This window comes from Arachis duranensis, chromosome 3 (assembly GCF_000817695.3).
Source record: "Arachis duranensis cultivar V14167 chromosome 3, aradu.V14167.gnm2.J7QH, whole genome shotgun sequence".
Taxonomy (NCBI): Eukaryota; Viridiplantae; Streptophyta; class Magnoliopsida; order Fabales; family Fabaceae; genus Arachis; species Arachis duranensis.
Window position 1 is genome coordinate 125,643,915 of NC_029774.3, and position 17,079 is coordinate 125,660,993.

General features: G+C 36.2%; 2 protein-coding genes across 6 annotated transcripts; one reads left to right on the forward strand and one right to left on the reverse strand.

Annotated features, from left to right (window-relative positions):
- The first annotated feature begins 441 nt into the window (after nucleotides 1–441).
- LOC107481275 (formin-like protein 4) lies at nucleotides 442–3,048 on the forward strand. Its single transcript, XM_016101527.3, has 2 exons — nucleotides 442–1,535; nucleotides 1,617–3,048. Exons 1-2 carry the CDS (start codon nucleotides 607–609, stop codon nucleotides 2,776–2,778), a joined length of 2,091 nt encoding a protein of 696 aa, XP_015957013.1. The 5' UTR covers nucleotides 442–606; the 3' UTR covers nucleotides 2,779–3,048.
- A 684-nt stretch (nucleotides 3,049–3,732) lies between these two features.
- On the reverse strand, nucleotides 3,733–8,891 carry LOC107481274 (protein WVD2-like 7). 5 transcript variants are annotated; one of them, XM_016101523.3, is made up of 10 exons: nucleotides 8,753–8,891; nucleotides 8,269–8,365; nucleotides 7,998–8,050; nucleotides 7,113–7,781; nucleotides 6,501–7,028; nucleotides 6,333–6,397; nucleotides 5,549–5,645; nucleotides 5,365–5,436; nucleotides 5,010–5,096; nucleotides 3,733–4,106 (listed from the first exon to the last, which is right to left on the reverse strand). In XM_016101523.3, the coding sequence occupies exons 4-10, from the start codon at nucleotides 7,779–7,781 to the stop codon at nucleotides 4,077–4,079; spliced, it is 1,548 nt and encodes a 515-aa protein (XP_015957009.1). In that variant the 5' UTR covers nucleotides 7,998–8,050; nucleotides 8,269–8,365; nucleotides 8,753–8,891; the 3' UTR covers nucleotides 3,733–4,076. The 5 variants fall into 5 exon arrangements, with proteins under 5 accessions (XP_015957009.1, XP_015957012.1, XP_015957008.1 ...); XM_016101526.2 differs by lacking the exon at nucleotides 8,753–8,891 and adding an exon at nucleotides 8,452–8,638 and having other exon boundaries at nucleotides 7,113–7,784; XM_016101522.2 differs by lacking the exon at nucleotides 8,753–8,891 and adding an exon at nucleotides 8,452–8,637.
- Between the last annotated feature and the right edge of the window lie 8,188 nt (nucleotides 8,892–17,079).

Consider the following 17,079-nt stretch of genomic DNA (forward strand, 5'->3'; position numbering starts at 1 on the left):
CCAACAATGTAATGAGCACAAAAGTATCTGTTATCAAATTAATTGTTATATATTTATGTATAAATATGTATGTTATTTTATATAATTTTAGTGTGTATTTTATATTTTAATATATATTTTATATAATATAAAATATACATTAAAGTGACAAAAATTGAAATGTTTAAGATATTCCTTGGAATCATGATTATGATAAATATGTATGAAAGTGGGAATTTCATAATATGTGACATAATGTGAAGTTTGACTAAGTAAAGCACAAGTCACTTTCCACCTAGCTGCATTTGCATGTCAAATTATGACTCAAACCAACACCAACTCTCTGTTCATATTAAAATTACCAAATCAACCCTGAAACAGAAACTGCATGGATAATATAATGAATGAATGAATGAATGACTCAAACTCTTGAAATTAGATATATCATGTTGGCACCATGAATTGCATGGAAACAATAGAAAACTAACCGCTTCAAAATCTTTTGAAACTGTCAGCAAACAAAACCAATAACATAAGACAAAGATCTTGCAGTTACCAAATGAAAATCATTAGATTTGTTTTTAGTCACAAACAAAACTTCATTATTTCCTCTTCTATGCTCTCTTCATGGCTTTGAATTTCATGCTTCTTCAACCAAGGATTCTTCTTCTACTGACCCTTCTTGTGTTTTCTGTTTGTTTTTTATTACCAAAATGCCATTCTCAAACCACTTCACCTCAAAACATTGAAACTTTCTATCCTAATGAAACTTCAGCTCCACCACCGGCGGCCACGCAGAGGCCTGAGGCTCCGAAAGAGCCTCAAACCTCGCTGCAGCCGCCGGTGGCTGCACCTAGAAGAAGTAGTAATTCATCATCAAGTGGTAAGGTGGCTAAAGCTGTAGCTGCAACTGCTGCAACCACCATAGTTGTTTGTGGTTTTCTCTTCTTTTTAGTCCACATGTGCTTAAAGGCAAGAAAGAGAGAGGAGGTAACAACCAATAACAATGCTCCGGCGGTGGCGCCTCAAGGGAACGCGTTCGAGAAAATCGAAGGGAATGTGAAGGGACTAATTGTTGATGAGGATGGTTTGGATGTGATTTATTGGAGAAAGCTTGAAGGGAAAAGATCCAAGAAGGATCTTCATAAGGAGATTCTCAGAAACAAAGAAGAAGAAGAAGAAAATAATGTCAAGAAATCTAAATCCATTCAAGAAACCCCTCTTCTCAGAGGAAAATCTTCAACCTCACACATGAACATAGTTCCAGAAGTGGATGAGCCATATCAGATGACAAGAATTCCCTCTCAAAATCAATCATTCATCCCTCCTCCTCCTCCTCCTCCAATTCCAGCAAGAAAATCATCATCAAAGAAAACACCACCTACTCCTACTGAAATGGTAGTTACCTCCACCAGCAAGAGGATGAACTCTTTGGGAAAAGGTGCAGTGGAATCAGGCACTGAGAATGTGAAGCTGAAGCCTTTGCATTGGGATAAGGTGAATACTAATGCTGATCACTCCATGGTTTGGGACAATGTTGATCGCGGTTCATTCAGGTAATAATCCAGATTCCAGATACATTTTCTTGATTCCTCTGGTTTAGACTTTTGTACTCATCATTCCATGTAATGCTTCAGGGTTGATCAAGATCTTATGGTGGCTCTCTTCGGCTATGTTGCAGCAAACCGGAGATCTCCTAAGGGAAAGAATCCGAGCAACGATAAGGCAGCAGGGTCGACGAGAATTTTCCTTCTAGACTCAAGAAAATCACAGAACATTGCTATTGTTGTGAAATCTCTGGCAATCTCGCGAGACGAAATCATTGATGCAATGATTGATGGTAGAGGGCTTAATGCAGATAGCCTTGAGAAGCTTGTTAGAATTGCTCCAACACAGGAGGAGCAATCTCTTATCATAGAATACAAAGGAGACCCTGCAATTCTTGCTTCAGCTGAATCATTCCTCTTTCACATCCTTAAATCCGTTCCTTCGGCCTTTAAGCGCTTGAATGCCATGCTGTTCAGGTTGAACTACAGTTCTGAGATTCTAGAAATCAAGGAGTCTCTGCAGGTTCTTGAACTGGGGTGTAAAGAGCTTAGGAGCCAGAGAATCTTTGTGAAGCTTCTAGAAGCAGTGCTTAAGGCCGGAAATCGCATGAATGCAGGGACAGCCAGAGGTAATGCTCAAGCTTTCGATTTGGCTTCTCTGAGGAAACTCTCTGATGTCAAAAGCACAGATGGAAAAACCACATTGCTTCATTTTGTGGTGGAAGAAGTAGTCCGGTCCGAAGGCAAGCGCATTGCTCTTAACAGCTTCGAAATCAATGAGAAGAATGCAGGTTCAGATGAACAAAGAGAAAGGGAATATATAACATTAGGATTACCAATTGTAGGAGGGATTAGTTCTGAGTTTTCTAATGTCAAGAAAGCAGCAGTTATAGACTACAACACATTAGTTGCTTCAATCTCTGCCGTCTCCACGCGAATCATCGAAATTCAAGAACTAGTTTCCCAATGTGGGAATGGGGAAGGAGGCTATTTTGCCAAAGAGATGGATAATTTTGTTCAGAACTCTAAGGAGGAATTGAAATTTGTGAGGGAGGAGCAAGCAAGGGTAATGCAGGCTATCAAGAGAACAAGAGAATACTATCAAGGAGGAGCTTCAAGAGAGAGTGCAGAACAAAGTCTAAAATTGTTTGTGATTGTGAAGGATTTCATGGGGATGGTTGATCAAGCTTGCATCGAGATTGCGCGAAATATGCAGAAGAGGAAGACACACAAGGCAGCTTCTTATGGCTAGTTCATGATCCTACCAAATTGGTCTAACTGATTCAAAATATGCTGCTGAGTGCTGAGGAGGCTAAAAACAGTTCTGAATGATTGGAGTTTTGTTGTTTCATTCAAAATTCTTTAATGGCAGCACACAAATTATGATGGCATCATAAGAGAGATTTGGGTAAAATGTTTGCTATTCAATGCTACACTGAAACCATGTTTATGGGGTTGGTACCATTTTTTTCCAGTGTTAAATGTCAATTATGAAGAGTTAGTTATTATTGCCATTGAGCAATTTAATTTCTTGGTGTATATATCATTAACTACTCATTATTGGATTCTTTTGTAAAATATTATAAGGAATGGTTTTTTTATAATGTCTCTTAATTAATAATAAGATGAACAACTGACTTGACACAACTCAGAAGAAGAGAATGAGTCTATTGCAGAAACCTTAGAACTTAAAATATATATAGTTGACGTAAAGAGCCACAGGAAATTATGTCATTCAATAATTATTTTAGTTATTTAATCTTGTTAGGCAAGAGAAGAATGAATCAAGATTATTAGAACATTTGACATAACTATACTCCTTAACCCAAAAAACTAATTGCGTGAGAGATCAATATTCATAAAATGAAACTCCCAACAGATAATGATTTCTAACCAAGTTTTATTTATTTATTTAATTTTTTTAGTTGGCAATAGGTGGCATTCACTTCCCTGTGACAACAAAACATGCACTTAAGTACATGCAAGTTGCAAAGATTATTACACAACTACATGACAAAATTACAAATCCAAGCAGCAGAGATTTTCTTTAACCATAAATTAAGAATTTACCTAATACTTAGGTGGTTTTTTACAGTAGGTTTGACCCTACAACCAATCACACTCTTAACAGGGAAAATATCTAGTATTTGATTAATAGGGTTCATATCAACTTTGCTTATGGTTTAATAGAATGGATGGAGAAGAATTATGCAACTAATCATAAGAAATATTATATTTTCTTAAATTACAGACACTATATCATACAATATTATTTTATCATATACTGCCTAAGAAGGGCGTAAAACAAACTTTATTATCCATAATTTGATGCTTCACTCCTTCATCCTACTAAACATTGTTCTGTTCATAAGCTCCTACAATTGCATACTAAACTAGATAATAACTCCTCCAATTTTTGCACACTAAACTAAAATCTTACAGATTAAGTTGCAATAAACATTTCTTCTGAATATGGATCTAATTAACCTCCCCTTTTGATGTATTTAATTTCTTCTTTTTCTCCTTTTTCTTTCTGACCCTTTTAAGGTGCTACCGCACTTTCTCAATCTTTACATTCCCCTGCATAAAAGTAGACAAGATAAATTTAACAGTTATGCACAGAAATTTTAAGGAGGAGTTGAATTGATGTAATAGTGCATAAATTAATGAGAATATAGCTCCTATGTCAAAGCTTTTCATCCTTTCCTATGTTTTATTTTTTCCATAATTTTTGCTTGTGGGTATTTTGGTCCATTTGTGCATATTGGTATAGCACTGTATTGATGTTTTTGGAGATCTCTGATTATTTTTAGCACAATTAGATTTAGAAAAACCACTCAAAAAATTCCACATATAAGAATAAAAAATATTAGGGTAAAATTATACTAACATCCCATGGAGTGTAATATGGGCTAAACTTGAGGGTGTTTAGCATAAGTTACCCTATATATGCATCAAAGTTTATGTAAAGGAACATAATAAAGTAATGAAAACCACCTTAGAATGGAACACAATATTAAGTTTCAAAGATTATGTATAAGAAAATTAAACTAGAAGCTTAATTCAATGCTCCTTAGATTTTGCATTTGCAATTAGTGGTGAATAATGGATCAACCAGCACATAATTCACACAAATAATGTAATCCTCAAAATGATGCATGAATATGGACTACATGAAATTTCATCATAATATCTTGGGCTTAATTGTTTAGGCAAAATAAGACAGCGAGGTCCCACCGGTGCTCCCTAACTAGCCATTAGCCAACGAACGATCACCAGATGACAGTTAACAAGTTGTGTGGTACATAAGTTTTGACTAACCTCAATTAAAAATCAAGTTTAATCATTAAGAACAAAGGCAAAATTGGTAGATAAATGACAAGAAACTTGTTTCTTTCATATGTAAGAAAGTTGGCCATAATTAATTTTCACCCTGCTTGTTGATGTGGCGACTGGCAAGGATAGAAATGTAAAAGTGCGTACCTTTTCTTGATAACTTTTTGAAACCTTTGGACCCCGGTGAAAAGCTGGCTGGGGTGTGGCTTTGAAATTATGTTTTACCTTTTCCTCCTGTGTTTATAAAGGAAGACAGCTTTTAAGACATGCAATATAAGCTAAACATATAAATAGATGACAATAGCAAGAACGAGCTCTTAACTTAGGATCATATCTATTATCTATTATATATAATAAAGTAAAATCTAGCTACTGGATTCAATTTATATACACACATTTAACAATTAAACACATAAATAATTATCTCTAATGCAATATAAATATTTGCAGAAGAATTTAATGATGATGGCATGTGCAGGGAAGTAGTAAAGACCGAGAGTACCTTCGATTTCAATTGAAGACGAGTTCGTTCTACCTCTTTTGCATTTGGTTTTTCCTCTATTTTTCTCGGAGACTAATTAAGAACAAAAGACGAAGGAGCATTTCGGTCAGTACGAATGATGCGTAGTTTCAAATCTAACCAGATTTCTGTATTCTGGAAACATGCATCAAGAGTCAGTCCATACCTCTTTTCCCTTCTCAGCTTTGATGTCGCTCTTTAGGCCCAAGGAAGTTCGGACAGCATTTCCACTTCTTTTATCCATATTTTGAACCTTTGTGTCCCTATTTAACAATAAACTCAAGCAGGTCAGCAGATAGGAAACCAAACTAATATTTTCCATGAAAATAATTCATGGTATATTGGTATATATTTCACTAAGAAAGAAATGAACAAGGGACAGTAGTGGACAATCTTGCTGAATGTGCACTGATGATGTCAATCAAGTTCCTTATATATAGAAAAACATTCCCTCCCTCACCTACTTTCAATGATTCCCCGGCTATTGCTTTGATTTTCCTTATTCTCACATTCCATTTCCAAAAGGGGAACTTGTAAACATGGCAAGCTTATATCTTTGTTTTTGTGTAACAAAAAAGAAACTCCATAGGCAATTAGATGCAGTTAAGGTGATGGGGTGAAATAAAAGTTGATAATCATTAGCAGGAAGTTCCAACTTAACGCAAAACAAAGACGGTTTTTACAGCACTATCATATGGCTCCATTCCAACTTTCTTAAGTTACCTTTATTCACTAAAACAAACAAAAAGGATGAATTACTTTACATGAATAATTGCTTAAGTTACCTCTATTCACTAAATGAACTCCTCCTTTAGTGGTTATAAATGTAGTTCCCTAATCCGGTACTTATGGCTATTCTACTCTTATCATTTTAACAAGTAAAAGATGCTCATGAACTAGTAACATAATAAACATAGCCAAACACTAAGAATGCCGATTCAAAAACTTACTTTCCATTTTCTTTCCGCAAAGCTAGGGATGTTGGAGCCTTTTGCTCTGTCCCCATAGAAGAAATCTGCCCGAGAAATAATAGGAAAACATTTTCAGTTCACTACATGAAAACATGATAACTTATAAACAATATACAGTTATCCTTAATAATGTCTTTTCTAAAATACCTGTTTTTTCACCAAAAATTTGTCCTCGCCAAAAGATTTTGACTGGCTGAAACTATTCTGGAAAGTCTTAAATGCCCGTTTGACTATGTCCTTGTCTCCCATTTTCTCCATTATCAAAGATTTCCTCATTGTGCTATTAGGAACTGGAGCTGGAGTTGGATCAGGTTTGCTTGGACCCAAACTGAGGGACATGTGCAAAGATTTGTTAGGAACTTTTTTTGGTTCCCCAGGGGAAGTAGCTTTTTTCCCAGAGAAAGATGGTGAGTTTCCCCTTTTAGCTGAAGTAGCGGATGCTGGTGTTTTTGTAGGAGTTGAAGCACGCTTTGGAGTTGAACTTCTTGGTGTTGAAATTTGCGATGGAGTCGATGAAGGCCTTGAACTTCTTGGTGTTGAAATTTGGGATGGAGTTGATGTGGGTCTTGAACCTCTTGGTGTGGAGATTTGGGATGCTTTAGATGAAACCGGTGCCGATTTCTGCTTCAACTTTGCAGCACTGCTTTCCTTGTTCACAGGATTAACCAGTCCAAACTAGATGTCCAAAAACAGGAAAGCTGGGTAACCAAATAAGCAAAAATAATAAAGAATTTGATGGATACATGAATTAAAACATACCTTTTCAGATACTTTAGGATAATCTAATTTCACATCTTTTGCTTCAACTTCTGAAGCCTCTTCGGTCTCATAGTCCACATTATGTGAAATTTCCTTCACATTTTCGGCTTCGATGCTAGAATTTCCTTCTTGCTCCACACTGACCACTTCTTCAGGCTTATCTTTCTGGAAACTATCTGATTTGCCTTCCATTTCTTGGTTCTCTCCTTCAATTGATGGACTCTGATGATCTCTTGAAACCACAACATCATCCTCCAAATGATCAAGTTCGGTCCTAATTCCTCCACAAACTAAACTAGATTCTTGCTTGACCTCATCAATGGAACCTTGGGTATTGTTGGACACATCAAAACCAGCATCATCCCCACAAGTATCACAACTTAGATCTTCGCCATTCCGATGTGGCGATCCGAAAGGATCCTTCTCCAATTGCCTCCCTTGGGCCAACAATTCGGCTTTCCGGGCCGCAATGTTCTTGTAATGAGCTTCAAAGTAAGCCTTCTTCTGGGCAACCGATCCGGGAGTTGCGCACTTCTCAACTTCTTCCAAGTACTTGTTTGGTGAGAATGCAGACCATCTCTCCCAAGACAAGGAATCATTATCAAATCTACCAAAAGAAACAGAAACTTGCAAAGCATGATTCGCCGCCGCCGACGCTGTCTCTCCCATCTACTTACAAAAAGAGAGAAAACCAGAACAAATCAAGAAAAGACTGAGCAATAATTACAAGCAGCCAAAAGTCCAACACAAGGACAACTCACTATAACACCAAATCGAAGGAACAGCAAGGGTTTTAGCAAATCAATCAATACCAATAATTGAAAAAGAAAGAATCCATCTTTAATTAATCTTGATTTAAAAGGACAAAAGGGATTTACAGCTTACCTTAATCTTCAACTATGGCTGCATCTACAACAAATTATCACTAGTGCATGTTCCTGCAATGGGGGGAAACAAATCATTTGGGGATCTCAATGGAAAGAACATGATAGAATGAAAAATTAACAAGAATAAAATAAAGATATGCTCACAATGGGACAAAAAAGAAGACTAGAAAAACAAAGATGAAGCAAATGATGAGTAAAGGAACATGTGCATATGAGAGAGATAGAGAGAGAGAGTAAGAGTGAAGAGAGGCACTGATTCTCATTCTCACCCTTTCAACTTCCAGTTTTTTTCTTTTTTATTCTGCTTCTTCACCTTTCACTTAACAGCATCATTTGTCTTATTGTTGTTGTACTTTGAGGAAGCTCCTAAAATCATAAAAAGCCAATGTTATTATTATTGTTATTATTATTATTGTTCCTGAAAAGTTCAGGAGTTCTAGATCAACCCCCACCTGTATTATCACACTTCCAAAGAACAATTAACTTTCCTTAATGAAAATTAACTACATGCAGCAGTTAGAGATAGACATAGACATAGACTTCTAAATATAATAATAGAAGATCATAAAAGCCAAAGGAGTTACATAATTGAGATTCAAAAGAACACAAAAAGAAACAAACTTTATGGGGGAAAAAAAAGTTTAATGGGGTAAATGAGATTAGCTGGCACAAATTAAAACAAACAAGGGAAGGGGTTCACAACCAATGTCATCAATCATTTCCTCTCTCCTTTAATTTATTATTTTACTTTACCTAATAGCTATAGAGAGTAGAGTAGAGTGTACTAGTTTAGGGTGGTAAGTTCCAAAGCATGTGTCCCAAGTGAAGAGGGTCCTCAAGACGGTGGTGGTGGTGGCTGTTCATGAGATTGGATCAAAACCATAAGGAGGCCCACATGAACAAAAGTTGAACAGTGACAAAGGGTGGGTGTGTGTGTGTGTGTGTGAAAGAGACATGTGATGGGTCTATATGCATTAATTAATTAACAACCTCTCAAGATAAAGAAGATATTCTTCTATTGCCATCAATTTTTTATTTTTTATTTCAGCCTCAAGTTTTTATGTGAGGATAACCTATAGTTATCTACCAAATTTTAAAAAAAATAATTATTTAAATATTAAATCATTTTAGATATTTTTATCAAATATTTTTATGTGAACAGTGTGTTAAATTTTATTCTATTATTGTTTTTATGAATATAAGTAAAATTTTAACATCATACTTTTTTGTATATTATAGTAAATAAATGTGAGGTATTATTAAGTATTTTTAATTTGCATAAAATTCTTAAATTCAATCACCCAAGGAAAAAAAATGTTGAAAAGAACGTTTCAATGATTTGACAAAATTAATCATTTTTATTGGTGCTAGACAGCTAAAGAAAATAAAAGGAGAAAATGATTTTATTTCTCAAAATTTCTTATTAGTAAATAAGATCGAAAAAATCAATTAGCTTTCAAATTTTAAACGGTGAGATTCGATTATTCGAACCACTGACACTTGCTTAAGTGGTGCACTCGACTATCTTTTTTTTTTTTTTGGTCTTGGGCTAAGCCCAAAAAACCCTACCCAAACCCCGACCCACCCGACCCAAGATCCTAACTAATACCTCTTCCCTTCAACGGCTTGCAATTTGTAGGAAGATGCTCCATTTATGATTGTTATCATTTCTTGTTGCAACGAACAAATTCGAAGCTCCTTCTTCCATTACTTAATAATTTTGGATCAAGCAAGGGTGCAATTGGGTCAAGTCCGAATAGGTCTCTCTGACAGACAGCATTTCCTCCGCACGAAGGTCAGCCACAGAGGAAAGAGGAAAAGCACTCAAAGCCGCAGCCATGCATCACCGGCGGTCTTCTTACTATTCATTTATCAATCTCTGATCTCCTCCGGAGCTCTGAATTCCATTTGGGTATTGCGTTAGGCCTGTGAGATCTTCCTTTTGATACTAGCAGTTTCCCTTTCATCTCTTTTGATGATTCTAGCTAACTCCTTTGGAGGCCTTACACACCATTGTCGCCCTAAAGCTCTTGAAGAAGCCATTTCTGCCACTTTATGTGCCAGCTCATTACCCTCCCTTGGGGTCCAGGTTAAACCAACTTCTGGCTGATTGTTCATCAGTTCGAATATGTCATTTAACACTGCATCAATCTCCCAAAGTTTGCTTCTTGATTTAATTGTTTGGACTAGTACTAAACTATCTGTCTCAATTAAACATTTTCCTAATTGCAGATTTTTAGAAAGAATCAGGGCGTCCCTCATGGCATGAGCTTCAGCAGCTACTGGAGATATTGTTTTGAAGTTCGTTGTAGATCCAGACAGAACCTTACCATCACAGTTTCTTATCACTGCTGCCGATGCTGCTTGACCAGTTTCTTTATCAAAGGATGCATCAATGCTAATCTTCGTCCAACCATCTGGCGGTGGTCTCCAGGTAATTTGTTTCCTGTGTCTGTTATTTACTACTTCTTTTACTTTTTCTTCCTGCTCTGTTGATTGTCTGAATTCTGCTTCTTTGCTGGTCGCCATAATGATTGTTGTTTTTGGGCTGAGCTTTTTATGCTGAAATATAAAGGAATTCCTAGCTTTCCAAATAGACCAACTTATGAATGCCAAACTGTTGATCCTACTCTGTATTCTATACCCATCTTCAGCCTTCAATCTATTGACTATTGCTAGTAACCACTTCGCGAAAGATGTGACATTATTAGGGGTAGGTAAACATTGAATCTGGGATCCAAACCACACTGCTCTAGTCCATGGGCATAGTAATAATGCATGTTCCACTGTCTCCTCTGCCTCTTGACAAATGCTACAGGTAGGATTTTTTACAATTTTCCTTATAAATAGATTATAATTCACAGCCAAAATATTATGACAAGCCTTCCAAAGGAACATTTTCAATTTTTGGGGAATATGCATTCCCCAAATTGTCTTCCATAACTCCTTCAGATCCGTACTTGATGATGCCTGGTTTCGAGCTTGAGTTATCTTCTCTGCCCTTGCTAGATGATACCCCGTTTTCACCGTATATTCTCCATTTGCCTTATATGGCCAGATCAGACTATCATGCTTATTTATTACGCTTATTGGTGTCTTCATGATTCTCTCGCCAACCTGATTCGGAAAGATGTTCTGAATTTTTCTCACATTCCAACCCTCTCCATCTGTCAGGAGTTCCTTCACCTTTATGTTTCTTTCTCCAACTGGGAGTTCTAATCTCCCACAACCTTCTATCCAATTCTCAGCCCATACATTCACCTCTGATCCATCTCCAATGCTCCAGCAACCTTTCCTTCTCAAAAAGTCTCTCCCTTCCAAAATACTATTCCAAATCCACGAAGCCTCCTTGCTCCTCTTAGCTTCCCAAAAATTGCCATTCGGAAAATAAAGAGCTTTGAGAATTTTTACCCAAGTTGCATCCGGATTATTGATAATTCTCCAAGCTTGCTTAGCCAAATAAGCTAAATTATGTACCTCCAAGTCCTTGAAGCCTAATCCTCCATCAAGTTTTTCTGCTGTTATTTTTTCTCAACTTTTCCAGTGTATACCCCTTCCTTTTCCTTGACTTGACCACCAAAACCTAGCAATTTTAGCACTCAGTCGATTACAGAAATTCTTTGGAAACTTTACTACGCTCATAGCATATGACGGTATTGCCTGTATTACTGCCTTAATTAGCACCTCTTTTCCTGCCTGATTCAGAAGGTTTTCTTTCCAACCCTCAATTTTATTATCTATTCTCTCCTCTATCCATGCTAACGCTCGATTTTTAGATCTTCCCCATTTTGCTGGTAAGCCAAGGTATTTTTTCGGATTTTTTCAAGCTGAAATTCCTAAAATTTCTTCTATATTTACCCTTGTTTGGATTAGGATAGCATTGCCAAAAGAAATTTCTGACTTCTAAAGATTTATCTTCTGGCCCGAGGCTTCTGTATAACAATTAAGGATTTGAATAATCTGGTATACCTCCTCTTCATTAGCCTCTGCAAAAATAATACAGTCATCTGCAAAAAATAAATGCGTTAATGAAGGAGCATTAGAAGCTAATTTTATTCCTGAGATAATATTCTTGTTCTGGGCCTCATTCATCAAAATAGTAAACACTTCTGCAGCAATAATAAACAGATAGGGAGATAAAGGATCTCCCTGTCTTAAACCTCTTTGTGGGACTATCCTTTTTGATAAATTTCCATTAATTTTAATCCTATAGTTTGCACTCCTCACACAACTCATTACCAACTTAATCCATTTCACATCAAAACCAAAAGCTTTGAGCACCTCTTCCAAAAAGCACCATTCAAGTCTATCATAAGCCTTATTCATATCTAGTTTAATGGCTAGCATATCGACAGCATTTTTTCCTTTCCTATCTATTTTATTAAAAGCCTCTTGTACTATAATAATGTTATCCTGAATAAGTCTTCCCCCTACAAAAGCACTTTGTATCGGAGATACAATATTCCCTAAAAAACCTCTCAATCTTAATACTAAAATCCTGGAAATAATTTTATAAATAAAGTTACAACAGCTAATAGGTCTGACGTGATTTAGGTTTTCAGGATTCTTAATTTTAGGAATTAAAACAAGTGTGGTTTCACTAATATCATCCGGCATGACTCCATCAACAAAAAAATTCCTCACTACTTCACAAACATCCCTCTTAATAATATCCCAATGCTTTTGATAAAACCTACCATTGAGGCCATCCGGACCTGGTGCTTTCATACCACCCATACTGAAAACAGCTTTCTTAATTTCCTCATCGCTTATATCTTCCATAAGGCATTTATTCATCTCATCTGTAACTCTTTTAGGAATTTTCTTGATGCATTCTCTCATATTCACCTTATCAGAGGCTTTGAATAATCTTAAAAAATAATCCTCTGCTAATCTCAAAATCTCAGTATCTCCTTGAATCCATTGCCCTTCTTCATTCTTAATTCTATCAATTCTATTCTTATCTCTTCTATGAATAGTTGTGGCGTGAAAGAAAGATGTGTTTTTGTCGCCCCACTTAAGCCATTTAAGTCTAGATCTTGCGCCCCAATATTTCTCTTCTTGCATCCACAGCTTACTAATCTTATCCCTAATCTGTGCTATGCTATGTTGCTTATCTTCTGTGAACTCAGAGTTATAAAGCCACCTCTAGGATTACTAAACCAAGTGAATTTATTTCCCTTTAGATCAAGGTCCATTAAACGGTTAGTGTTAACAAAATTTTTAAACTCTTCCACCTGTTCTTTTGGTTTAGGGTGCAGCCCAATCTTTTCTTCTTGTGAAAGAATATCATTGAAATCACCTAAATAGGCTTGTGGTTCCTCTGGATTAATATTACTCTCAGTTAGTATTTTCCACAGCCTCTTTCTATTCCTAAAGATAGGATTACCATACAAAAAGTTACAAGTCCAAACATTGCCTTTGCTATCTCTAATTTTAGTTTTAATATAATTATCACACCAAGAGTAAACATTAATATTCACATTATCTTTCCACAAAATACACAGACCACCGGATCCCTCCCAACATCATTGGTTCAACTAACATAGTAACATGGACCTAGTAACATTACAATATTACATGGGACACACACAGACACATTTGAGTTGACCATGCAGAAATTGAACCGTGTCTCATTTTACTTCAAACGACGGTTGTGCCAGTGCATAAATGGGCCCAAAGCCCAGCATGGTGATGAAGTTTGCTATGGTAGACTTGACTTATGGTTTCAACCTCAGGTCTAAAAAAAAGATTTCAACCTTAAGTCTTTATCAATTATCAATTCATCATACACAACCAAAATTATGTCCTAATCATTTTAGAACATGCATTATTGCATACATACACATTTTCCCTTGGGTTGCTTTGTTTACTTGGCATCCAATGCTCTTAAGCTACTCAATTAACAACTAACACCCCTTTCACATGCTAAAGCTAAATAAACATCGCCATCCACCACCTGCTCTATCTCTAGAAGAATTGCAACTCATTGCTTACCTCAAATGATATATAAAATGAGAACCCATTTTAGGTGTATGAACCTTTATTATTCTTATTCTTCATCGAGTCTATACCAAATATTATCAATCTTTTATGTGCTTGTATGTCTCAAAATTTGATTTTTCTAGACATTATTTATGTCAATATAATTAGATTCTGCTAATTAACTTTTACATAACAACATTTAATTAGATATCATCTAAAAGAATTATACAATGACGTTACATAACAATTAAAGTCTATTACTATTTGCCTGTTACTACAAGTATGTTACAAAGATACGCAAGTAAGTATACTCATTTCATTTCATATCCATCTAGTTTTAGAAGTGAACATGAATTGGATAAGATTTGCATATTTGTGGTATTTATCTGTATTTGATCCGTAATTTGTAGATATAATGCGATCCGCACTCTAATAAAATCAGATTGCGTATGCTATATTTATATCCGCAGATTCACAACCAATAATAATAAATAATATATATACTTAACTTTCACAAATCTAAACCTAAAAATCTTCTTCTCCTCTTTCGGCGCCAGAGCCTCCCTCTCACCCCCTCTCCCAGACTCCTTCTTCTCAGACAACCAATCACCGCGTCAATGCTCTGCGCCGCCACGTTAGGCACTTTTCATCACTGGCCCTTTGCGTTTGACCGATTTTTCTGTGTGTTATTGGCCCTATCACTCCTCTCTTCCTCGTGTGCTACTTCACCGTTGTTCCTCTTTGCCTCGTCCATCCTTGCCTTGTCGTCTCTGTTCTCATCGCTCACCTCCTCGTCACACCGCTCGACGCTCGCCTCCTCGCATCCTTGTTGCAAGCTTTCTCCTCGCTTACTTGTCGTTGTTCTGCTTGTGGTCGTTGTTTTGCATCACTTCTAGTTCTGTTGAGTTCTGTCTAATATCTAACATTTTTGTGTTCTGAGAATTTCTTCAGTTATGCATTTCTTGTATTAATTTTATTTTAAAAATATTTAGATATTATTAGAAAATCCTCTTTCTTTTCTAATGTGTGGTTTAAATTTGGTACTACTATCTAGTATCAAAATTTCTAGTTATTCTCTATTGTGCTAATAATTCAGATTCTTACTCTACTTTTTTTTTTATAGTTTTTCTGATAGGCAGGACCCTCAAATAAGAGGCAAGTCTAGAGCATACGTGAAACTAATACGCAAAGATAAAGTTTTCAGAGAGGGAGAGAAATTTAACAATCTTCCATGAGGCTAATCATATCCATGGGATTTTCTAGTGTTGGAAAGGAAAGGGCTCTGCTGGTCTCTTATAAAAATAATGGTCTTGAGGACAATCTGGAAGAGAAAATGTTGGTGGATTGATGGTGTTCATTGTTAAAAGATGGAGAATTTTTTATGGAGGTTCTTTATTAGGATGAGAGAGATAATAAGCTATTATATTGTGATTTTCCTTGATATGCTTAACTGTAAATTTATAGTGAGAAAATCAATCTTTCCATTTTAAGTGTTGTGAATCTGGAAGTGTCTTTCCTTTGGCATCCAACATTGATAAAAATGATGTATTGTCCATTTTCACGATAAAGTGATAAGGACTCAGATGAAAACTGAATTTCTCTATCCCTCTTTTGACTGCAAGAATCTCTTTGTATGTGGCATGGTAATATTTTCTGATTTTTTGAATTGTCCACTGGCATGTGCACAGTAGTGTCTTGTTCCATTGATCTCTTAAAGTAGAACAGCTCCCCAGTAATTATCGCTAGCATCAATTTGTAGAATGCGTTGTCCTTTACTAGAGATTTTTAATGGAGAGGGTTTTGAGCTACCTCTTTTAAGTGCTTGATAGCTACTGTTTGTTTAGGACCCAAGGTGGGGGTTACTTTTTTAGCATCCTTGATAGCTGATTTATGTGCATAGTCACATCTGGAATAAAGTCAAGGATATAGTTCACAATGCCCAAGAGCTGTTGGACTTGTTTTGTTGACAGGTGCTCAAGACCATCATTTTTATAAGAGACCAGCAGATCCCTTTCCTTTTTCAGCCAAGCCAACAAATCCCATTGAAGTGAAAACCCTAGCCCAACAATGTCTGTTTTACTGGTTATACAAACTCCTCCTTGTTACACAGATAAGAACCGATATTTTGATATCGATTTTTTCTACTGCATCATCCCCATCAATAAGGGATCAATTCCAGAAGAAATGTTATGGTTCATATGGGTACTCTCTGCTCAATATGACTGTGTCATAGTTATTTTCGCTCTTGTCATGTATCACCTGCTTTGTGATAGGCAATTATCGGTGTCACTCCTTGATCAACTTCTTACCATGTTTGCCCCTATCCCAACATGGCGAGGAAAACTTTACAATGCATTGAAAACTCATGGAATATGAAATGTCCCTCATAAAAAGAAGCAGAAATTCTATTGCTCTTTTGTCCTAAGGAGATAGTTCCATTACAAGCAAAAAGCCCTCTATACAAGATGCAACATCAACATAGTAGGGTACTCAAAGATGCGGCCCATGGATGAAAAAAGTTGTCTCAACAATTTTGCCAAACATCTTACTTTTTGTAATAACCTTGATATCTATACGCTCTCAGGAATTATTGAAGGACTTAGAGTTAAGGCAATTATAGACTAATTTTCTTACTGGATCCATCTCTTTTCCAACCCCATCACTCGCTCAAGACTCAAACCCATGGGATAATCCACCACTTTCTCAGAGTGCTTACAATTATGAGGAAGAAGCAGATGCAAGAGTTTATCCACTTTTATCTAACCCAACACACGTGGATGCATGAATTGATGATGGCACTGAAGAGCCGTTAACTGCTTATGAACGACTTGGTGATTACTATTTTCATCAAGAAAATGTGACCATATTTGCTCTACATATGGAACACATAGATGATATTTCGGAACATGAGTCCATCACTAAGTTTGGAGCATAGGCCCATTACTAAAGTTCTAGTTTTGAGTGTCTAAGTAATGGAGTTGTTATTCTTATCCTCCACGTGTCTAGATCCTAATAGTTTGTTTAAAGTTGTTTGTCCTTATGTAATGATGTGGCAGGAGATAAGATTCCTTCTTATCTACCACATGTTCAATTTT

Coding starts and splice junctions, on each gene's coding strand:
- LOC107481275 (XM_016101527.3), top strand. CDS start 607: ATGGCTTTGAATTTCATGCTTCTTCAACCAAGGATTCTTCTTCTACTG. Junction 1,536..1,616: donor GTTGATCGCGGTTCATTCAG/GTAATAATCCAG, acceptor GTAATGCTTCAG/GGTTGATCAAGATCTTATGG.
- LOC107481274 (XM_016101523.3), bottom strand. CDS start 7,781: ATGGGAGAGACAGCGTCGGCGGCGGCGAATCATGCTTTGCAAGTTTCT. Junction 6,398..6,500: donor AATTTTTGGTGAAAAAACAG/GTATTTTAGAAA, acceptor TTTCTCGGGCAG/ATTTCTTCTATGGGGACAGA. Junction 5,646..6,332: donor TTGCGGAAAGAAAATGGAAA/GTAAGTTTTTGA, acceptor ATTGTTAAATAG/GGACACAAAGGTTCAAAATA.